Here is a 22,207-nt window from a genome sequence, read left to right as displayed (position 1 = left end):
AAAATATTCATTACCTGGAAAAGGCCCCAGCCTTGACCGTTTGATGAACCAATTCTTTGAATACCACTTTAGCTGCTGAATTTCAAAATATTCATTCTTCGCCTCTAATTCAATACTACAGATGAATATACCTATAACATCAAGAAGTCAACCACTGGACTTACCCCAGTAACATGCGCCTTGGATCTTCAATGAACTCCTTGACCTGTATTGAAAGTTAGTTTGCCTACTTCAAACATCCAAGCTGCAAAGCAGCACTTACTCGAACTAAAAATGTGACAGCTTCTCTGCCGTCGAGGAGGCGGTGATCATAAGTCAAGGCAAGATACATCATCTATGACCAAATTAGCTATAATGACAAGCTTTTAACGTAATGATTTCGCTTACAGGTCTGATTTCAACTTTCCCATTGACTGCCACAGGCCTATTCTTTATTGCGTGAAGACCAAGAACTCCTACATTAGATGTTAAAGCAGTATTCTTCTGGTATCAGGGATTGCATCTGACCTGTTTGCGGAAGATTGATGATAGGAGTGCCCATTAATGAGCCAAAAACACCTCCCTGATCCTGGAATTAGTAACAAAAACTCAGAAGGTTTGACTTGCTTACATTGCTAATAGTGAAGGTGCCGCCAGCCATGTCCTCGATGGTCAATTTATTGTCTCGAGCCTGGACCTGGAATTAGCCTTCATTTGACAACTTTGGAGAACTCCCACAGCACCTTCTGCCCTAGATCAGCGATGGCCTTCTCGATCGTAGTAAGGTCCATGTTTTCGACATTTCGCACAACGGGGGTTACCAGGCCTTTCTCAGTTGCAACCGCAACGCTAATGTCAACATAGTCTCGGTATACAATTGTGTCTCCCCCATTTGGTCCCTCAATGGAGGCATTCACAGCCGGTACTTCCTTCATGGCCAATACACACGCGCGCGCGAACGCACTCATGAATCCAAGCTTGATACCGGTTTTCTTCAGGATGTCCTCTTTATATAACTTGCGGAATTCCATAAGCGATGACATATCAACTTCGTTGAAGGTTGTTAGAGATGCTGCAGTGTTTTGGGATTGCTTGAGACGCTCGGCAATTCGTAGTCGCATGCGGTTCATTTTTACCTAGTTCTGCTGTCAAAATCCTGCAATCATTACTCACAGCGAATTGACTTACTCTGCGCTCGTCTCTGTTGCCAACGCTCCCATGGGCGGCATTAGCCATTAGCTGGGATTCTTTTGGAGACTCTCGTTCTACTTTAGGAGCGGGCTTCTCCTCCTTTGGACTGGGCTGTTGCTGGGTAACCTGGGCCGACTCTCCCCTCTCTCTTCTGTTCGGTTGCTCCTGAGGTTGTTCCTCTCGCACTTTGAGCTCCGCGGATTGCGTGTTTTCCTGAAGTTTGTCCTTTCCGGAGCTCGGATTTTCTGTCGACGGTTGTAGTTTGACGAGGTCTTGACCAACAGTTACGGTGTCTTCTTCCTTTGCTAGAAATTCTTTGATTATCCCGGATTCCGGTGCATTCACGGTAACATCGATCTAGCGAGCTATTAGCCGCAGCTGCGGGTGACTCTATGCTTGAAACATGATGCTAGATACCTTGTCAGTTTCGATCGTGGCGAGCTCTTCATCCCGCTCTACGAAGTCCCCGATCTCTGTGCTTCTGAGTTAGCCTCCATTAAAATCCATACCATATATCACATGGAGCTCTTTCGATCGAGAGCTTTTAAATGAAGGAGGGCAGATTAAGCGTATGAAAACGCTAGCCACTTACGCTTTGAAAATTGTTTCAGGGTCCCATCTGAAATTGATTCCGCCATCTGAGGGACTTTAACGATGGTATCAGCTGCCAACATGTTAGAATTGGAATTTTCTCTAGGTATAGCCCTATACAACCGTAGAAGCGTAGCTGGCAACTATTTAATTGCGATGGAATTGGTCGCAAAATATTTCGCCTATTCAATGATTTTTAGAAGGTGGGATGTTTTTGCCGTTGAAAAGGGTATGCATAACTACCTTAAGCATTGCGAGGAACGCCAAAGTCCGGATTGGGAGAGATGTGAAGCTTTGCCGCTGTTTGAATATACCCTTGAGTATGAGAGTAACCGAATTTGACGCGACTGTTGCTGACAGGTCCTTTGTCTGAGCAATTGATTTGAGGTGCGCGAGATCGCAGGACTGAATTGAAGGCGAGGAGACATGCTTCTTAACATTGATGTGTAACCTTTCATCCACGTCGGCCGGATCCTGCTTGATAAGACGAGTGAGTTCTTGGGCTGGTTGGTGTTGAAGAAAATCTGTCTCGCGAGAGTTGAAGATCTCTCCCGAACCCAGCAAAACTGCCGGCTAAGTTCATACAATCGTTACGTAAACCTCCTCCGTGCTGTGAACTCCGTACGGCATACGGAGTGGATACATTGGTATTAAAACACATAAACCCGTTCAACTCTGTATTCTACAGGACACATGCTACTGGTGCTTGCTTCTCTCCAATTCTCCAGGATTGCGCGCTGTTTTTGATATGCCTTGAATAGACTGGGAATATAGCTGTGCAATACAAATTCCACTGTCAATTCAATTGTATGTATTTTACATTGTCGGGTGTTGCCGGCGAGGTATCCTGAACCGTTTGGTCACTCCCTAACTTAAATAACTCAGGTCGGTATCCCGTACTCCGTACTCTGTGCCGAGCGTGAAATAATTGACAAACTACTACTCTGTGGCTCCAGATTCCCGTAATTAAAAGGGTCCCCGATCATCGCCTGCATTGAATATTTATCCGTCATTGGCTTTTGTGAAGACACTGACCTCAATTAATAATTTTGCTACTGTCCGCCTTCCCACCTACATTATGTCTGCAAGACACACAGCTCTGTATGTACCTGAGGCACAGTGTTTTGTGGAATTTATGTTAACCTTCTCTAGGTCACTTTATCGACGTGCTTTAAAACTTTCACTTGATTGGGCTGTGCATCGACAGCTTTGGCGTGGCCAGGCAGTATATATTCGTTCTCTGTTTGATGCAAACAAGGACGTTCGAGATCCCCGCCAGCAAAGGGTAACCGTCTCCTTGATTGAATTCACTTTTTCCTGGCTGATATGCCCGTTCCTTCGACTAGGTTCTTTTTCAGGAAACAGAGAAGCTGCTGGAAAAATGGAAACATCCTGATCCATACCGCCCTCCGACTGCACCTGGTGGTAAGACTTCTGAACCTGGTATCTCTTGCGCACTTAGAACCCCCTAATCTGTTTCATACAGGGTCAAAATATGAGAGAAATCTCGAGGCACCTATCTTGAACCGTGAGTAGTAGAATCCATTGTCCTTGTAACAAGACTGACAGGATGAAAGCGCCCTTGTCTCAAAGTCAGGAAATGGCCCAACGCGTCGCTTCGCATCAGTATTGATCGCTTGAGAGAAGTGCAACTTTCCATGCAATAACAAGGACCGCTTGATCTTCCGTTTGGGAAGCTGTTTAATTTCAAAATGTTAAACCAATCTCTGTCCCGGGCGAACTTTCATGTTTCCTCTTTGAAATGATCATTTCCAAAGTATCAATAAGCTTTCAGCGAGAATGGAAAGAGATATAAGCAATTGACTTATTTTAAAATGCTACGATCCAGTGAATGTTTATGACAACAGCAGCACGTCCGTGCTGAGTTCTTTGGATGGCTCTCCGCTCAGCAGTGAGAACAAAAAGTCATCCATTGTAGAATTTCCGATTCCTTCGCAACTGAGCAAAGACGGAGATGATCGCGGCATCATTGACAAGTCCATCTTAGACATAATGTACACATAACCATTAAAACGAAAACACCATATCAACCAACCGTAACCCCATAGCCTCGCCCGAATTGATACCGCATGTCGACGCCAGATGAAAAATCACAAAACAAAACAAAACCACTTAAAGTTCTTGGCTTGGATTTTTACCGGTCTTTGGCGTTTTCTTGGGGAGAAGGTCTGCAGAGATGTTAGAAAGTGTTTGAATGCTGGGAGATTAATGCGAGCGTACTTTGATGGATATACGGCATAACGCCTCCTTGAGCAATTGTAACATGACCCAAGAGCTTGTTCAACTCTTCATCATTGCGGATAGCAAGTTGCAGGTGGCGCGGGATAATACGCGTTTTCTTGTTATCTCTGGCCGCATTTCCAGCTAATTCGAGAATCTCTGCAGCAAGATACTCCAATACAGCGGCTAAATAAACGGGCGCGCCTATTTTAACGATTAGCAACGAATTTCTAGTTCTCGGAAGGTCAAGAACATACCAGCACCGACACGTTGAGCATAATTGCCTTTTCGAAGAAGACGATGAACACGGCCGACTGGAAACGCGAGACCCGCTTTTGATGAACGCCTAGACTAGTCAATATTTATAACAATTTCGATATGGGTTGGGATCATATCGACATACGATTGAGAGCTCTTGGAGCCGCTTGCTTTACCGCCAGATTTGCCACCAGTCATTTTGTTGCCTTAGATTTTGGGTGCTGGATGTTGAATTAATTTTTTTTGTTGGCGACTTGGGATAGAACTGGGAATTGGATAAGAAACTGAAAGAGAATCAATTGAAATGGCTATGAAGAAAGATGGCATGAAGTGGTTTATATAATAATGCGCCCGGGAAAGTGTCGGCGTTCAGAAGCTTTCTCAAGATCAACTTACTTGGCTTTGATACTAATGAGGGTATCACAAATCAGGCCAATCACACACAGTCTTTGTTCTTGGCTTTTTGGGAACAATGTTGTCATGCTGTGCCCAATCAGGCAAGATTGGTGAGTTTTACACTTACAAAATGATACAAGGTTATTTAGTGTCATTTGAACACTTTCTTCTGCAAAGCTGATTGCTAATCATACAGATCATACAGTTTTGTTACCGTATCGAAATTCTGCTTCTTTCACCCACCTGAGATCAACCAACATTCTTGGTGACCTTATAAGTAGATCACCCTCCTCCCCACGTCAATGCTCATTCCTTTCCATCCTCCATACCACCCATTATCTCTTTACCGCAACAACAAGTGCTAATTCCTCGAAATTTATAATTCCGTTGAACTTAATCCCATTTCGATTCCTAATTTGTGATAATGGCCCCAAAAGCTGCTGAAAAGAAGCCAAGCACTGGCGGAAAGGCTCCCGCCGGCGGTAAAGCACCCGCTGAAAAAAAGGAAGCTGGCAAGAAAACGGCTGCTTCAGGCGAGAAGAAAAAGCGAACTAAGGCTCGGAAGGAAACGTATTCTTCATATATTTACAAAGGTGACTTGCAATCATATTCCATTGTGGACGCCAATTGGCACTGACTCGCAGCTGTCTAGTCCTCAAACAAGTCCATCCGGACACTGGTATCTCTAACCGCGCAATGTCTATCCTAAATTCTTTTGTGAATGGTATGGTCATGACAACCAGTGAGTTGGCAAGGTTCTAACATTAGCAGATATCTTTGAACGCGTCGCCACTGAAGCATCAAAACTTGCTGCATATAACAAGAAGTCCACGATTTCTTCACGGGAAATCCAAACCTCGTACGTCTCTTCTGAATACAGATTTGTACTTTGCGCAGAAATTGACTTGGATTTTAGTGTGCGCCTAATTCTACCAGGAGAACTCGCCAAGCATGCTGTTTCTGAAGGCACCAAAGCTGTCACAAAATATTCTTCTTCTGCCAAATAGGCTTTCTTTTTCTCTCCCGGTCTACGTTTTACAGTTGCGCGAGGTGGGGTTGGGTGTTTGCGGTTTCTAGTATTTTGTGGGATGGGATGGCTTTCCTGGTTTTTTTCTTTTCCTTTCTTAATTGTCGATGGTACCATGGATTGAGATTCGCTTGTACAATAAGCGACAGGGAGACGAACCGGAATGATATGCTCTCCTTAGTTGCTAGGTTATGAATACAATATTTGATGTCACCACATTTTAAGCTCAGGACTAAGTTTGAGGACGAGATATAGGAACGCTGGCGAGTGAAAGGCGTGGGGAATGCCTGAAAGCTTGGTGACAGAGATATCGTTAATTGCTGTCATCATCAAGGGCTTCGACTTCGTCTACTGCTTCCTCTCTTTCTAAATGACGCCCAAAATTTGGCCGTTCCAAGTCAAAAATGTGGATGATCGGATTTCCCGTTACAGAACGAAGGCGTCTCTTCCAGTCTTTCCAGTCATCATCATCTTTGATGAGAAACCCAATTAACATGCTCGGATCCATTTCTCTGATATGGAGCCTTCGCAGCCGCCGAGTGTGATAAGTGTCGAGGTTCTCAGGTGACAAGGTAGAATCTGGATTCCATGAAACTGCAGGCCGGGTGTGATGGGGATCGAGGTAAAAGAAGTACGGGCCTTGCACTCCAATAAAATAAAGCGAGGATGATGGACGGCCACTAGTAAAGTATCAGCCTTCTGCTACAAAATTTAAGCCCGAAGGTGCTGGAGTATACCCTGCAATTCCGACAGACTGAGGATATCGGATAATCGCCCTCAAAGCTTCCCAATACACGGGTGTGACACTTTCAATCCCCAGCCTCACTCCAAGCAATATAAGGGTTGGTCGTATCCCGTCTGGTCCAGCGATTTGGCGAAATTGATCTTCATGGACGTCGGAGCCATCGCTCATTACGTATACATTAAGGTCGGTATGCTTACATTCATTGGATAGCGCTCTGTGAACGGTGAGGATATTAACGTAGAATGCTTGATGGATATTTATAGCTTACTCAATACAGCGCGCAGTTGCGGAAGGGCCAAACCATTCCCCGGGATGTTTGCCACAGGCAGATGCCCCATAGTCAACAAACCTATGTATGGAGAATGGTGCCTGGGGATTATCGGCGAATAATGATAGCAATTCGCACTCCTCTTTTATTTTAGAACCTCGTCGCCAATCTAAACAGAGTTAGTCAAAGCTATCGCAAAGTGACGGGATACCTTGTACCTCGGCCTAGATTTAAGATTGAAAGAGCATTTGCTAGTAGGCTCTGTCCGGATCGAATCATACAGCCCCAACCTGTATCGGCGGTGAAGCCGTGAGTATCTAGGAACTGGCTTCGGAGTCGCACACTTAGCGTGAGAGCCAGAGGAGTATCGGGGTCCCTTGACTTGGGAATCGCCGGGAAATTGGATCGATACGTGAACCAAAACTTCGATTCAAAGTCATCAAGGAACGAGGTCGGCCATTCTCGAGACTTGGACCTTTGAATGCCTAGTTGATGTGGAGGAGTAGCTGGTTTACTGAGAGCTGCTTGGGTATCGCGCGATGATAACGACATCTGATTCATGGGTGACAAGAATGGCATGCCAGGCATATTGCAGCTTTCAGGAGCTTCGGCTCCTTCGCTGTCCCTTGGGATAGATGTCTTGTACTCCTTTCCTAAGCACCAAACAGGTTCAATAATGTCGTCATCATTCTTTGGCTCTGGGTCCCACAGATATTCAACAATCCTTTTGTATTTTTGACCAATATCAACAGTGTTCATTTTGGTTGATGGTAATCATGGGATGAAGATAATCAAAGTAGCCCAATGTCAGAAGCATGGGGAGAATCCATAAACCTTAGTAGACGATTTTCCAGCCTTCCACATCCGTCAGAACATAGGACCAACCATTAGAAATACAACAGCATAGCCAGCAGACTCTGTTTCAACAGTTAAATTTTTGTATTTAGATAAGTTTGCGCTGAAGAAGTTACCCAGGCAGTGATGTTAACCAACAAGGCTGCCAAGTTGTTAGCAATGGCTATTAAGCCATTGGTGTTGAAGGGCATCACGATTTCCTGGACACAGCAGCTAAAATGTAATAGGATTAGTGGAGCCACACAACTCCATACGAGTACTCCCCTTTTCGCCAGCTCTGGCATCAAAGTTCACCACCTATCCGTATTCCCTTCTGTAATAACTAGTTCGCCATATCCTTAGCTTTCTTTCCCTAAGAGAGTTTCGACTGCAACCGGGTGTATATGATACAACTTTTCTCTAGCATGGAAAACAAGTCTCAAGAACAGGCTGTTGATCCTGACGTGGACAATATGATTCTCGACTATCTGCTATGCATGGCAATTCGAGCAGTGATAAATGAGCGTGTTATTCAGAGGACGGAAGGCCATTCGCATAAAGATGCCGAGCACCTTCTGAACATAGTTGATGGTTGGTCTATTTTACCTCCTGATATCACTTTGGCAAATCAATTACCTTCTGGAACTCCACCTTCATCGTTTCGGTTGTCGAGTTTCCTGACTAACCTTACCTTCTACTAGTTTTCTTTTCACTATTCAAAATCAACCATCCAGACCAGAAACTGACTGACGACATCGCACTCAAATTTCAAGTTCTTACTTTTGCGAACCTCTTCTTACGTCGATATCGAGATTCTGTGTACCTGCCTTCCCGTAAAACACTTCAGAAACGACGTATAACAAATAGAAAGAGGGCAAAATTATGGGTTGAGCGGAATAAAGCCGTCATGTCGCAGGGCCGGAATAACTTGTATACATTCGGCAACGGTTTCTCGCTTGATAAAAACTACAAGGACATGCGTGAGCACATGGGACTGCCACCTGACAATAGTATGGATTGGAACTCCCGTGTGTCTTTATTGGATATCCTCCCTGAGTATATGGCGCTGGGCGATGTCATCCCTTCCGTACTTCGGCAGACGTGGATGGAGAACGCCATTCTACTGATGCTACAATGTGCGCTAGAACAGGTGCTCGTTTATGGAGAAACAGAAGCAGAGAAGATAGACGAAGCCTTTGCTTGGGATTGGCCATACAGCCACAATTGGCTTGGGAATGGAACAGAGAAGGCAGCCTGGACAACGTCGCGAGATGTCATGAGATGCTCCTTGATTCCTTCGGGAACATCCACCAGTGAAGTCAATCTCAAGCGGCTTTCATTCAAATACCCTCTGTTCGAAGTTGAGGGTGCTATCTTAGATTCATTGAACGATCTACTCAACATGCTGGAGATCCCAATTCTGCAACGGCTGGGATTAGGAACTGCATCGGAGTTGAATGTCATGGACGTGACAGGCGAATAAGCTTGCGCGGATTTTGAAAGTAGTCGAAATACAACCCATGCGAAACATTTAGAAGACGCTGTTACTGACAACATGAAACGGTATGGACTAGCATCTAGTCGTCGGGATACTCATCTTGTATATTACTTACAAACCGATGCATTCCAGGGTCCCAGCGCTTGAAATACTTCCCCAGGGATTCCACAAATTGTTGAGGCATTTGTGAGATATCAAGCACCACCGGCTCAATATTTTCCTCAGCCACATATCGAACGCTTTTATCCTCAACGCTTGACCCAAAATCATTAGCAGTGAGATATGGAGCACAATGACAAGACACGTACCAAACATGATAAAAGCTTTGGTGTCTCCCAGCTCGGAGTCGATCAATACCCATTTGCTGCATCCATTCCTCTCGCGCGCCACATTCCGGGTCCCATCCTATTATTACGGCTACATAATTGTATCGGCGGTGCCGAAATACCTGACCGACTCGATATTTTATATTCGTGTGATCCGAAGTGCTCCGAATTTGTTTGGGGATTTCATCCCCAGCTTTCATAACGCGTGTACTTTCCTTTAGTTGGTCATATTCAGGAAGGCCGTGGAAAATGGGCGCTAAATATTCTTCAACAAGATAAACGTCAAAGGGGAAGTTTGCCGCAAAGTGTTCCATCAAAGAAGGCAGGTGATGGCGGAGCGGTGTGTGTAGCCGCAGCTCTTGGCCCGGATGCCTTTCTATCCTCGCATAATCGGCAAAAAGCATCAATGCCCACAGAGCTGCATATTCGACATTGGCGAGGTCAAGCGAGGTACAGCGGAAGAGTGATGTCTGCGTCACGGAATTGAGGATATTTTTGCCACACCGCAAAATTATTTCGCCAGGCAGGGATTCTCGAAGAAATGATGAATGGGATAAAGCTAAAGGCCCTAAAAAATTCAGCTGACTCTCAAGATCCGACATCGGTGTCTCTTGAACGGAACGGAATGGGTCCATGAACATAGGCTGCCCTTGCTCTGCATCCTTAAGGCGTTTGCCGTCCAAGTCGTATCCAGCTTCCGGGCGGACGATGACATGGACATGAAATGGAAAGCCGCATGGATGGGCATTCAAGCCCAGCTTCTTCGCAATATAGCAATAGATAACTGCGGAGATAAGAGGAAGTGAATTATGGCGGTTATCTCTCAATGCAATCCCGAGAAAATTATGTTCGATGGTATAATACTCCCTTTCCGGGTCAATTCCAGTTAGATTATTGTCTTGCAGATACACCGCAATGCTCACAGCTTTCTCTCGTGGGCTGAGGTCCCGGAAAGTACGAAAGTCGGCCTCGATCCGGGTAGCAATATTTTCCAAATTTTGTGATATCTTTTCAAGTTAGCTAAATCCACGAAGTTGAGCTGATAAGCGCGTACATCCTCTAAATCCCCTGTCCCCGCCTCAAGCACAAACAAATCGAAAGCTCCAAGGGCGCGTTCGAGTGGGATGTCTTCACCATTTCTTACTCGACTCCATTCTGATATTGCTATGCTGCGATGGAGACAGCCCAAAGCGGCATTACTATAATAACTTTCTGGATTGTTAGCGACACACCAAAGCAGGACTGTGTAGAGTGATAAACCAAACTGTCCGTGAACGCACCGTCGGGCTAAGTGGTCCTGATATTCAAAGCCAGCTTCCGCATGGCGTAATAGTGTGTCCTTTGCATCATACCCAAAGCTGATAATCTTGTGGAATTTTTCAATCCGACCAGTTTGGCATGCAAGTATACTTTCTAGCAATTCGGTAACAGCAACATCGATTAAATGTCTTAACTTGTAAAGTTCTTTCCAATCAACTAGAGACACCGGCAGGGCAAACTTTTCCAGTATACAATGGCGGTCGTCCCAATATTCGAAATATTGTCGGCAGTAGAACCGCCAAAGTAGAGGAGTGTTGGTGATGCTCCAAAATTTCTTTGATGCTTGCCCTAATTTCACAGCTGATATGGGTGTGGCACAGGCAAGGATGCACTGAATAATTTCATCTGGGAAGCTATTTAAAAGCCCATTCGTCATTATGTTTGCATAGGGAGATAGGATGCTTTTATCAAATGTGGTAGTGCACTTTGTGAGCCCACAAAACAGAGGAGTTAACAAATGTGTTTCATCTATGGAATACGGAGTACTCTGTAGATCAATCAATTCCTGAAGTAGAGTTTCTTGGGCACCACATTCATACCCTTTTTCACTCCATAGGCTCCCGTCCTTGACATGCTTCTTTACCATGTGCTCTCATGCTTAATCATCAGCACTTGATCTGGAGGTTGCGATTTGCTCTTGGCTTTTTTGCCACCTTGTAATAAATACTTGACATTTTATTTCCTAGATACTCTGTAAATTTGTACAAAGTACCCCGTACTCCATAGTTCTTAGGAAAATGCTTGCCCAAAAGCACCACAAGCAGATTGCCAAACATTAAAAGATATCACTATTCAGGGAGTAGTGTGATCCTTAAAATTGGAATTCTAATGTGTGAAGGGGAGTATTTTTGTAAATATGTACCAGAATTGGAATCTATTATTGTACTCTACGGAGTCCTCTGCTGTGAATATTGTTGAATTGTGGGTCACTACTCCGTACTCTGTAGAGATAGCTGGAAGGCTTGGTGTGGTTATGGATATGCTTGGGATCGCTTCAAACTTGGAACACGAAGTCCGAATATTTGTAGTATTCTCAAGAACATCCTGTTTCTCATATAGCTTCTATGCTTTTGTCTTATAGTAGTAAAGCCATTCAATCCCTTTGTTTGTGCATAATTGACATTGTCAAGGCGGTGGCGTATCTCTCGCCAAATGTTCAATTAGCCCCTTTCGAGCTAACGCACGAAGCCAGCTGTAGACTGCCGGGCCGTAATCATGCCGCTTTTTTTCTGCATAAGTATTATCCGCCTCGCGTACTTGCTGTTCTTCTTTAATCGCCACACATATTTCCTTCTGGGCATCGATAAGTGTTTTCTGAGCTTCTAGCAGACGCTCCTTCGACATGTTGGTATAGCTTTGCATATCGATTTCGGACACAACCGCCTTTTCTAAGGTGGACGATGTCAGATTGAATGACGGATCGGGGCCGGTCACAATGGCATTGTCAAGGGAACCAAAGCCTTGAATATCGGGCAAATTGCATAGTAACTCATCGATAAAGACCAATCTTTTCACATTCATCGCGAGTTGATCAACTAGGCCAATCATTGGATCTTTGGCTAAACTGAGAATCGAGAATTCAATTTGGCCTTCCTCATACTCAGCCATTCTCGATTGGATTTCGGGTTTAGCAAGTTCCAGCCAGTCCTCGTCGGAATAGTCTCCTTCAAAATCTCAGCCAGGAAAATGTATCGGCACACCAGGCATCAGACTTACCAAGATTTTGAGGTTGGCGCTCTAATCCATCGAATTTCCATACCTTCCCCCTTGCGGGTACAAAGGCAATGAAATGGAACCCTGCCTCTGATTCATCAAAGCCTTGGTCCTTTCTGCAAAGCTTGGATCTTTTCTTAGACGCATCATTTTTGAGTTGGAGGTCAACATTTAGAATGTCCATTTTCCTGGTCCCTTTTCAGTAACAGGATGGGGGAGCGGTAGTATGGAAGGTGTACCTTGCAAACGAGTTGTGTATTTCCTTAATGAATGCAAAATTCCTTATAGCATCACCGCGCAGCGCTGGAGTGAAATCCATTGTGAATTCTTTGAAGGAACGGAGCTCCTCATCAAGTTCTACTCCTTCAATATTATTGATAATATTGAGCAGTGCAACACTAGCACAGGCATAATTCACTGTCTAAGGATGTGGTATAAATCAGTATTTTGCAGGTACACTCTTGGGTGCTACATATCATACCTGATTTGCAAACCACAGACCTTCAGGACAACTTTGTTCTTGTTTTACTGGATCATCCTCTCGCCAACGGAACAAAAATACTAGTCCATAGATGGGTCTGCTTTACCTGGGGTTAGCTAGAATATCTGGGAGGAATTGCTGTGGTATGTTCTTCTGTGCTTACTGTAAAAATTGCAGCATATCATTGTCAAGAGAGACAACTTCCTGGACTTTGACACCTTTCACACCCCAGTCCCTTAGCATAACATTGAAAAGGGCCTAATATCTCATGTGAGCGCTAATTATAACATATCATATCAATCCACTGACTGGTTCGGATTCAATCTCGCAAAATCCATGCCACAAGGGCTTGTGAAGCTGCCCGGATGATGAAATAGGGCCACCAAATATAGTGTAATTTGGGGTTCTAGATTCTCTAGAGTAAAGGCAATGATGTTTTGGGCAGTCTGCCATTATGACAAAGCTCTTCAAAACGAACCTGGAGGGTGGTTTAGTTAGCCATTAAAAAGTACTCACTTAGGGGTTAGTTTTTTAAAACTACCTTTTGGGAGATGAACAACTTCTACAATTAAATAACTAATGCTAGGGATGGAGCCCTGGGTTTTGTCAAGAAAACAAGTGCTGATTTTGGATACAGATTTATGATCCTCCGTCACTAGTTACCTAGTTACTGAGTACCGCTCACAAAGTGGTTAATTTGGCAACCACAGGAGAAAAACAGGTGTCCTGGATACTGTACTTGCATGTTTGCTGCATTTGCAGTACAACAGAGTACAGCTTATGCCTGTATATAAATACTCTGTACGGAGTACCTTGAGCTATGAAGGAATGATGGTGCGGTTGCATTATTGACTTGTGACTCTGCTGGGTAGTTAGCTGGGTGGCAGGTTGCGGCGGGTTACTACCCAGGCGCCCCATGTAACCTGGTTAGACAGGGGGTTAGTCAGCAAGACCACAAAAATAACCAGGTTTTCTGGGGGGTTGGTGTCATACAGTTATCTTGGCGGTTGCATACTAGCTGGTACAGAGAGTGGTGCTGAGTCAGTCATTTAGACAGCATCATATGGCTGGAACAGCAGTATCAGGGTGCACCCACTGGATGATCAACCAACCATCTGTAATAGCTCAGATTAGCAGCTGGGGATCTCAGAGAAGATTCTGTAGAGCAGGCAAATATAGGTTCTGTAGATAACTAGATGTCTATATAGTATGATTATACTATTCTCTATTTCATACAGGACAGAGTATATGTATAGCAATGCTGCTCAGTATCAGCATCTGATGCAGTTATAATGCTGCCCTAATGCTCTGTTTGTTTATATACATCATATTAATACACTATACAGCAGATAGTATCAGAATCAGTAAACAGTAGATTAAGTATTATCTTGATAACAGATTTTCTTTTTCTTTCTTTCTTCTCTCTTTTTTTCTTTTCTTCTCTTCTCTCTTTCTTTTACTCTAAGTCTGTTCCTTAGAGTCTTTATTATTATTATTACTTTGCTTCTCTTGTAAGTCTTTCTGTAGATTATGTATCAGCTATCATTCATTAATTATACAATAGCAAGCTGACTAACTTACAGAACAATTTCATAATTTTATATTACTATAATATTTTCTGCTGCTAAGATCTCTGCTTGCTTCTCCTCTCTCTTTTCTTTATAAATCTGAGAAAGAAAATGTCTGTATGGCTCTGTATATTAATAGAATGCAAGAAGAAGATACTGACTTGTTAATATAGAGTGCTTGTTTAATGAATCTTCTTCTATTCTGATCAGATGAAGCAGAATCTTGCTGAAGCTACTGTCTGAACTTAAACTGATAATTAACTACTCTGTCTCTTTATTAAATAAAATCAGCTGGCTCTATATATTTACTTCTCTTAGTCATGATAACTGCTTGCTCAATTAGAAAGAAATGTAAAGTTTATTCTTGAATAAATCTTCTTCTACTAGATTAATATATATTACCAGTTATACATCAATATAATTCTGATTCAGTTATGTAGAAGAACTTTGCACTAGAGCAGTATCTGTAACAGATGCACAGAGATGAAGCTTATAACTTTATTTTCATTATACTGCTGTATATATGATTACTTTAAAGATGCATGCAGAAACTACAAATAATCAGACTATATATTCTACTGCTCTCTGCATGGCAGGCCAGAATGTGTAATAAGATATAATAATAGAGAACTGAGTTTGTACAGAGCTACTGGCCATTCACATATATCAGACAGTAGAGCTAGTCTGGAACTGTCTTCTGCTTATCTAATTCTTCTTCTTGAGAGTGGGACAGTAAATAATTTTATTCATGTTGAAACTAATTTCTCTCTGCTCTGCTCTGAAGATCTACTATTAATCTTTCTGTACAAGATTAAGAAATCTGAGAAGCCAGAGAATAATTCTCAGAGCAATTCTATTATCTTAAACTAGATATGCATGAACTTTTTTTTCTGACTTATCTGCTTTCTTTCTTTTCTTTGTGATTTTTCTTAACTGCTCTTGTCTAGTTATACAGACTCTGTATATGATATCTGAACATGATTTGCACTTTTATACAGTATTCAGAACTAGTAGTTCTAAGAAGTAAAGTCAAGCAAACTACTATCATATATTCAGCATCTTTTCTTTTTTATCTTTCTATTGTATAATAAGCCATGCAAGATATAATAAACAGAATTTGTTATAATAAGAATCAGAACAGTTTCTTTTTCACTTACAGCATTCTGAATAATCTGTTTAAACTGAGCTTCTCATACTGCTGTACAAGCTCTAGTTTCTCTATAGTAATACTGTTACTGGCACTCCCCTGTCTCTATCTGTTAATATAATCAATAATTATTTTTCTTCTGCTGTAGAACATTCTCTCTGTATCATCTAATCACTATTTTGCTTTATATAAGATATCTAGACTCTGTACTGAAGAGCTACTCTTTAAATTAATTATTTATTTCTGCTACAGATCTGAAACTGTAGTAATTGTACAAGAAAGCTGGTATATAGCTGGAACAGAGACACTAGCAAAGACTGAAGCTATCTCTAATAAACAGGCTGAAGCTTGTGCTTCTCTAAATACTGTAGAACTACTATCTCTCTCTTTATCTTTATCTTTAAAGACAGCAGCTGCTGTCATTATTCTTTAATTAGCAGAAAATACTTGTACAAGAAAAGAAATCTGTTTACTAATCAGTACTTCTAACTGATTGTTAATTTTTTATAGTTCTGTTTCCAGAACAGTATATAAATAATTACAGATCACATTCAGATTCTGCTATATAATATACAGCTGATCTGTCATTATAAGCACTGTCTGCTGCAGCTGTATTTTGTACAGCTTCTTTTTATAGATGTTAGCTATCTGAACTGCCTCTGCAAACTGATAATAGTTCTTTCTCATGAATACAGAGCTGATCTACAGAGAGTGACTGGAAAAGAGAGACTGAAGAATAACAGAGTTCTGCAGAAGAATTATACAGAGATAATAAAGCAGATATAGAAACTCTTAAGCAGTCAAATCATCTCTATCCAGCTATACAGCAGAAGATTTCCTGAACTGATTTCAAGAATTACTCTGATCTGAAAATCTTCTCAGCTCTGGTTTCTGAAGACAGGAGTTGAAGTTCTGAATATTATATGACTCAAACTACTGCATCCAGTTATTAATTCAGGGTCAGACAGTGTACTCCAGTAACTCAGATACAGGTACCCTGGCCTACAGCAGATAGAAGTTCCCAGGTATGCAGAAGTTAAAGCCAGCTATGACTTATACAAACTTTCTGAGAATATTAGTCAGATAGTACTGGCTGAGAGCATTACTATTTTATCTTCCAGTATAGTGAATCTGGTCTTTTGTGAGAATCATATGTATGGATCAGTGTGACAATAAATCTATAGAAGAAATTGTATATAGAAAAGAGTACACAAGATAAAAGATCTGGTATTGGCAGCTATATATAACTTGTAGACAAGATTGCTACTGGCTTTCAACAAGAAGTTCATGCAGTGGCAGCCTTTTATGTGTGCTCACAAGCATGTGACTTAGTGCCTCACAAGAACACATGTACTTTCAATAGCTTGCAAGCTGAGGTTCTGGACCCTTGCAGGTGTTGTTTGTTCATATAAGAGGTTTGTGGATGAATTCTTACAGATTTCCCCCTCTTGTAAGCCTTGATCTCTCAAGGCAGCTGTCTCATTAAAAATCTTCATGAGTAGAAAAACAAAATCTCTTGGGAAAAATAAAAATTTCCTCATAAGAAAAAGAGTACAGCCTCACTAGAGATGTGATATCAACACAACTCTAATAACATAACACAACATAACAATACAACAGAGCTCAATAACACAACAATATGTAGAGAGTCTTTATTGTTCTCACTAGCTCTGTATTACTATTAGATAATGAGCACTAGCTTAAGAGAGAGCTTTTTCTTGCTTTCTCTTTCTCTTCTTTTCTAGCTCTACTACCTCCATCTATCTCTTTTGTGAACCAGGCTTGTCCAGATTCCTACTATGAAATTGTTGAAGTAGCTTTCTCAGTAAACAGACATTACTCATGGAAACCCATATCTTGTTCTTCTCATCATCATAATCTTCCTAATGTACTCTGTACCACAGCTTGTGACTCTCTCTTTTTGAGTTAATTATCTTGCAGACCTAATACTTCTTTTCATTCTTGTCTGTCTTGTGAACTTCATGATGAGGTGAGCTATTGATTTCTTCACAGGTCTTGTGCTTACAGAGCAGGAATACATGGAAAATATTATGAGTTTGCAGACCTGGAGGCAGCTTCAGTCTGTAGACTTGTGAGCCTATCTTCTCCATAATTCTACAAGGCCCATGTCTCAACAAATTCAATTTTTTGTTAGACTGTGTGGTCTTGATATTGTGAAGATCAAGCCACATCTTGTCTCTTATCTGAAAAGTCTTTACAGTATACTTCTGGTTATAGTACTTCTTCTGATAGACTTGTGCCTTTATAAGTGATTTCTTAATCTTCTTACAGAGTAATCTCATTGCCTCTGCCTGATTCTTTGAATTCTTGTACATATAGTCATACTTATCAAGGTCTAATAGATTTGTTTGCAGATTCAACTCATATATTAGCTGAAAAGATGATTTCCATATGAAGATCTGCTGTAAGTTATTATATACAAACTCTGCCATTAGCAACCACATTATCTAGTTATCTTGATTATAACTGATATAGCTTTGCAGATACTGCTCTAGCACACTATTCAGTCTCTTAGTTTAATCATCAGTTTGCAGATGAAATACTGTACTTATTGCTCTTGTAATCTTCAAGATATAAGTTAAATCACCTTAAAATTCACTCATAAACAGAGATTCTTGATCTGTTACTATGCTTGCAGGTAATCTGTGCAATCTCACTATCTTGTAAATAAAGAGATGGGCTAATTTTTCTGATGTCAGCTTCTTTGTTATAGAGATAAAGTAAGCTATTTTTATAAGCTGGTTCACTACAATCAGAATACAGTCAAACTGCATCTTCTCAAAATTCAGACTTGCAGAAAGATCTGTAATAACATTCATGCTAATAGATTCTCAAGAGTAATTTGAAATTAGTAAGAGTGATAGTTCTTCTTGAGATTTTCTGTAAACTCTTCTTGAGTTCTGGCAGATTTTACAGGCTTTGCAGCACTTCTTCACCAGTTCTCTCATTCTTGATTAAAAGTATTTGTGAGCTATAAGCTTATATATTCTTGCTGTAGCAAAATACTCTGCAAGAGATAGATCATGATGATATCTGATTAGCTCTATTTGCAAGATCTTATTCTGAGAAATGTATATGCAACTATCTCTATAGAGAATGCTCTTCTTCTCTTTTCATGTTGTGAATTTCTTCATGCCTGTCTTAATGTCTTTGTGAATCTTAACTGTATAGTTGTCACTTTGCAGTAGGTTTAGCAATAATGCTAACAGATTAGAGCTGCTCTTCTCATAAGAATTCTTCTTACAAACTAGATTTTTGATCTTCTGAATCTGTATTGTAATCTTCTTCACTTTGCATGTATCTTTCAAGACAATCTTCACAAGTAGTTTCTTGATTGCAACTCAAAGCTTTGTAGAGATGAGTTATGTATTCTCATCTTCTTTCTTCTCTCTCTGATTAGAAGAAACTTGAACTGTCAGTTCCAACTTTTCTGTAGTCTCTTGCTACTTTATAAGCATCACTCTCAGTTAATTTGCAGTCTTGTGACTCTTTATATTATCTAGATCAGTCTTCTTGATATAATCAGATCTTTATAAGAGTTTATCTGCTGGATTCTTAATTTCTTTCATATGATTAACTGTAAATCAAAAGACTGTCAGTCTTTGTGTCCAGCAGATCTGTCTTTGTAAAAGATCTTGAGCAGTCTGGAAATAGCACAAGCTATCATGATCTGTAAGAACTTGAACTGGTGTTCACAAGTCTTCCAACCAGCAGTGCTAATATTTAAATAACTCCACAATTGTGAGCAGTTCTTAATCATGAATGCCATAATTCATCTTTGTGGGTTGCATCTTTCACAAATAAAACTCAACTGGAACCCAAATGCCATTCTTTGCCAGCTGTAATAAAATACTATACATCATGAAGCCAGATGCATCTGTTTCCAGTCTGATCTTCTGTTCTATATCAAAATAGTGAAGCATAACAGCTTCTGTGAATGTTCTTTTCAGATCTATAAAGACTTTGTGATCTTTCTTAGTCATAAAAGTGTTAGCCTCTTTCCTTATCTCTTTTTGTGCATGCCTGCTTAGCTTTGCTTCTTCTCTCTTTAGAAGAGCAGTCAGACTGTAAGCTATCTTAGAGAATCTTGGGATGAAGCATTTGTAAAAGTTCACAAATTCTAAGAAGATCTGAATCTCTTTCTTACTAATTGGCTCTGGCCAGTCAAGAATAGTGTTCACATGGCTCTTCTCCATAAGAATACTCTCTGGTATTATGATATACTCAAGATAGTTAATCTTGCAAGCATTGAACTTGCACTTTGCCAGCTTGCAATAAAGACCTGTATTCTTGAGTGCCTTAAGTATTAATTTCACATGCTTCTCATGGTCTTCCTTGTGAGCCAAGTACACAACCACATCATCAAGATAGGCCACTGTAAATATATTCAGATATTCACTAAGTATCTTTGTGATATATGATTGAAAGACTACTGGTGCATTTGTGAGTTCAAAAGACATTATCAAGTACTCAAATAGCCTCTGTAGAGTCTGAAATGCAGTCTTTCACTCATTCTCTTTATGAATCCTCAATCTATAGTAGGCATTCTTAATATCTAACTGAGTGAATATTGCAGCTTCTACAAGCTTATACAATACATCTTCAATCAGTAGTAGAGAATATCTATTGACTGTTTTTGAATTCAGATTATGATAGTTCACACACATTCTTAGTCTGCTGTTCTTCTTGAACATGAACAGAATGAGTGCTCCTACAGATAACTTGAAAGAGTGAATGAACTCATGAGTTAGTATGCTGCTCAGATATTTGTGAAGAGTTTCTTGTTCAGCTTGCAAAAGTCTGTATGTTCTTCCAAATTCTGGCTGCTTCTCTAGCTCAAGATCTATGACTAAATCATCTTTATGGTGTAGTGGCAGCTTTCAAGCTCTCTTGTTACTAAATACTTCTGTGAGTTCACAGTAGGCTTCTGGTATCTGGAGATCTAGATCTGCTGTCACTATCTGTTCTGATTCATGAAGAGTTATTATATAGATGAACTTTCCTCTCTTCACTAGCTCTGAGAGATTAACTGGTTTAATCTTTACAAGCAGGTTGCAACATATAGTTTGGAACTCTAGTCTTAGTTTTCTGAAATACATCTTGAAATTATGTTACTGCAGCCAGCTCAAACCCACTAGCATCTTATCTTTTATGTTTGCAACTATTACTTGTTCATGGAACAACTGCCAGTTTTTCTGAAAGTTACAGACTTTAAAAAATATATTTGTAATCTCTTCTGTAAGAGTAATATTCTCATGATTTATAGCAGTTTCAATCTCTATAGGCATCTTGTGCACCTTTAGTGCTAGCTTTGTGGCCAATCATAAACTAATCACTAGAGATTAATAACCTGAATCTATTAGTGCTGACCAGGTGATACTTCTGTTAGTTAAGTTTCACACATCTAGAACAATGAGGGAGAGAGCAAGAAGACTTTTCTTGAACAACTTCATTATATTGATTCTATCTACTTGTGGTTCCTCAATTTTCTATTTGCTACTCTTCTTCTTGAGACAGTCTTTTATAAGATGTCTCTTTTGGCCACACTCAAAGCATTTTTCTTCTTTTCTTAAAGCTTTGTGATTCTTGATAAGATCTTTTCTCATTTTCTGAGCAGATCTCTGGAGTTGACTTCTCTTATCTGTTTGTGGTCTTAAGTCATCAGTCTTTATACCTCTGTAAGCACTTCCAACTGGATTGGTAAACTTCACATGTGAGGCATTCTTTTCAAGAGCTACTGTTATACTTGATTAGAGTCAGGTAGTTAGTACTACTATCTCATCAATATTATCTGGTATTTCTAGCTATTCATCTAGTTTAGCTCACATGGGCTCATTCAAGTTCTCTATGTATAGATTCTTCTTCATTTTTTCAAAGCTTTCAAATTCTTCATCAATTTCTGTTGCAAGCTCTAGAAATTATTGGTAGTAGACTTGGTCAGTTTCATTCAAACTCTTGTGAAGATTGAAGATTGCTTGTCAAGAGTTTTGCATGCAGTTTGCTGAGTCTTCTAGTCTTGTGTGTAGGAATTTCTTGAGACCATTTCAGTTATTCTTTAATAGATTGTTTTTGCAGTAAATCTTCCAGAGATCTTTTTCAATATAATCAAGTTCTGTAAGAGCATACATGAGAGTTTTCTCATCATTTAATTTGCTCACATCACAAGTGGATTCAATGCTGGAGATGAATCACCAATATTTTGTATAGAAGCCAGTCTGATAGAGCTTTGTGTGTTATAGTAATCTTAAGACTGACAGATGCCTTGCAGGTGTTGAATTGAAGATAATTATATCAAGAGATTCACTTCACAAGTGCTTTTGAATAGCCTGGAGAGTATTCAACTTTTCTTGCCATTTCATCATTCTCTTTAGTAGTTTGGTTTTCTTGTGAAGTTGTTGGATTTCATCTCTTAATGCTAAGATAGACTCTCTCTCTGAGATTACAATACTAGTTTCAGTTTCATTTATGATTAAGAGAGCTGAGATGGTTTCAAGATTTGTCATCTTCTTACAAACTTGGGTTTGTTCTTGAGATAGGTTTTCTGCTGGTGTCTCAGATTCACAAGCTTCAGGAGGTTGGCTTCTTCATATTAATATTATTATC

At 40.7% G+C, this 22,207-nt stretch overlaps 8 protein-coding genes across 8 annotated transcripts; 3 read left to right on the top strand and 5 right to left on the bottom strand.

Annotated features, from left to right (window-relative positions):
• Window positions 1-71: 71 nt before the first annotated feature.
• On the bottom strand, window positions 72-2,281 carry CIMG_02130 (dihydrolipoyllysine-residue succinyltransferase, E2 component). The gene is made up of 11 exons (XM_001248358.2): window positions 2,005-2,281; window positions 1,885-1,943; window positions 1,763-1,834; window positions 1,588-1,643; window positions 1,168-1,527; window positions 723-1,115; window positions 611-670; window positions 508-562; window positions 388-455; window positions 263-334; window positions 72-205 (listed from the first exon to the last, which is right to left on the bottom strand). Exons 1-11 carry the CDS (start codon window positions 2,217-2,219, stop codon window positions 161-163), a joined length of 1,455 nt encoding a protein of 484 aa, XP_001248359.1. The 5' UTR covers window positions 2,220-2,281; the 3' UTR covers window positions 72-160.
• A 187-nt stretch (window positions 2,282-2,468) lies between these two features.
• CIMG_02131 (LYR family protein) lies at window positions 2,469-3,599 on the top strand. The gene is made up of 6 exons (XM_001248359.2): window positions 2,469-2,646; window positions 2,718-2,862; window positions 2,914-3,046; window positions 3,108-3,186; window positions 3,248-3,289; window positions 3,339-3,599. Exons 2-6 carry the CDS (start codon window positions 2,840-2,842, stop codon window positions 3,392-3,394), a joined length of 333 nt encoding a protein of 110 aa, XP_001248360.1. The 5' UTR covers window positions 2,469-2,646; window positions 2,718-2,839; the 3' UTR covers window positions 3,395-3,599.
• Window positions 3,600-3,673: 74 nt separating this feature from the next.
• CIMG_02132 (histone H2A) lies at window positions 3,674-4,586 on the bottom strand. Its single transcript, XM_001248360.2, has 4 exons — window positions 4,406-4,586; window positions 4,260-4,348; window positions 4,003-4,206; window positions 3,674-3,950 (listed from the first exon to the last, which is right to left on the bottom strand). Exons 1-4 carry the CDS (start codon window positions 4,456-4,458, stop codon window positions 3,895-3,897), a joined length of 402 nt encoding a protein of 133 aa, XP_001248361.1. The 5' UTR covers window positions 4,459-4,586; the 3' UTR covers window positions 3,674-3,894.
• Window positions 4,587-4,943: 357 nt separating this feature from the next.
• CIMG_02133 (histone H2B) lies at window positions 4,944-5,901 on the top strand. Its single transcript, XM_001248361.2, has 4 exons — window positions 4,944-5,249; window positions 5,309-5,380; window positions 5,428-5,515; window positions 5,573-5,901. Exons 1-4 carry the CDS (start codon window positions 5,081-5,083, stop codon window positions 5,661-5,663), a joined length of 420 nt encoding a protein of 139 aa, XP_001248362.1. The 5' UTR covers window positions 4,944-5,080; the 3' UTR covers window positions 5,664-5,901.
• Window positions 5,884-7,667, bottom strand: CIMG_02134 (cysteine protease atg4). The gene is made up of 4 exons (XM_001248362.2): window positions 6,915-7,667; window positions 6,697-6,865; window positions 6,421-6,642; window positions 5,884-6,363 (listed from the first exon to the last, which is right to left on the bottom strand). The coding sequence occupies exons 1-4, from the start codon at window positions 7,453-7,455 to the stop codon at window positions 5,997-5,999; spliced, it is 1,299 nt and encodes a 432-aa protein (XP_001248363.1). The 5' UTR covers window positions 7,456-7,667; the 3' UTR covers window positions 5,884-5,996.
• Window positions 7,668-7,858: 191 nt separating this feature from the next.
• Window positions 7,859-9,154, top strand: CIMG_02135 (uncharacterized protein). The gene is made up of 2 exons (XM_001248363.2): window positions 7,859-8,121; window positions 8,232-9,154. The coding sequence occupies exons 1-2, from the start codon at window positions 7,935-7,937 to the stop codon at window positions 9,011-9,013; spliced, it is 969 nt and encodes a 322-aa protein (XP_001248364.2). The 5' UTR covers window positions 7,859-7,934; the 3' UTR covers window positions 9,014-9,154.
• CIMG_02136 (hemimethylated DNA binding domain-containing protein) lies at window positions 8,231-11,197 on the bottom strand. Its single transcript, XM_001248364.2, has 4 exons — window positions 10,635-11,197; window positions 10,409-10,562; window positions 9,337-10,361; window positions 8,231-9,282 (listed from the first exon to the last, which is right to left on the bottom strand). Exons 1-4 carry the CDS (start codon window positions 11,048-11,050, stop codon window positions 9,108-9,110), a joined length of 1,770 nt encoding a protein of 589 aa, XP_001248365.1. The 5' UTR covers window positions 11,051-11,197; the 3' UTR covers window positions 8,231-9,107.
• Window positions 11,198-11,571: 374 nt separating this feature from the next.
• CIMG_02137 (ubiquitin carboxyl-terminal hydrolase, family 1 protein) lies at window positions 11,572-13,321 on the bottom strand (the record flags this gene model as incomplete). Its single annotated transcript, XM_001248365.2, has 6 exons — window positions 11,572-12,338; window positions 12,391-12,575; window positions 12,627-12,808; window positions 12,869-12,965; window positions 13,032-13,126; window positions 13,178-13,321. The coding sequence occupies 6 exons, from the start codon at window positions 13,319-13,321 to the stop codon at window positions 11,800-11,802; spliced, it is 1,242 nt and encodes a 413-aa protein (XP_001248366.2). The 3' UTR covers window positions 11,572-11,799.
• Window positions 13,322-22,207: the final 8,886 nt, after the last annotated feature.

This window comes from Coccidioides immitis (assembly GCF_000149335.2).
Source record: "Coccidioides immitis RS genomic scaffold supercont3.1, whole genome shotgun sequence".
Taxonomy (NCBI): domain Eukaryota; kingdom Fungi; phylum Ascomycota; class Eurotiomycetes; order Onygenales; family Onygenaceae; genus Coccidioides; species Coccidioides immitis.
This window is presented reverse-complemented; position numbering and strand designations above follow the sequence as displayed.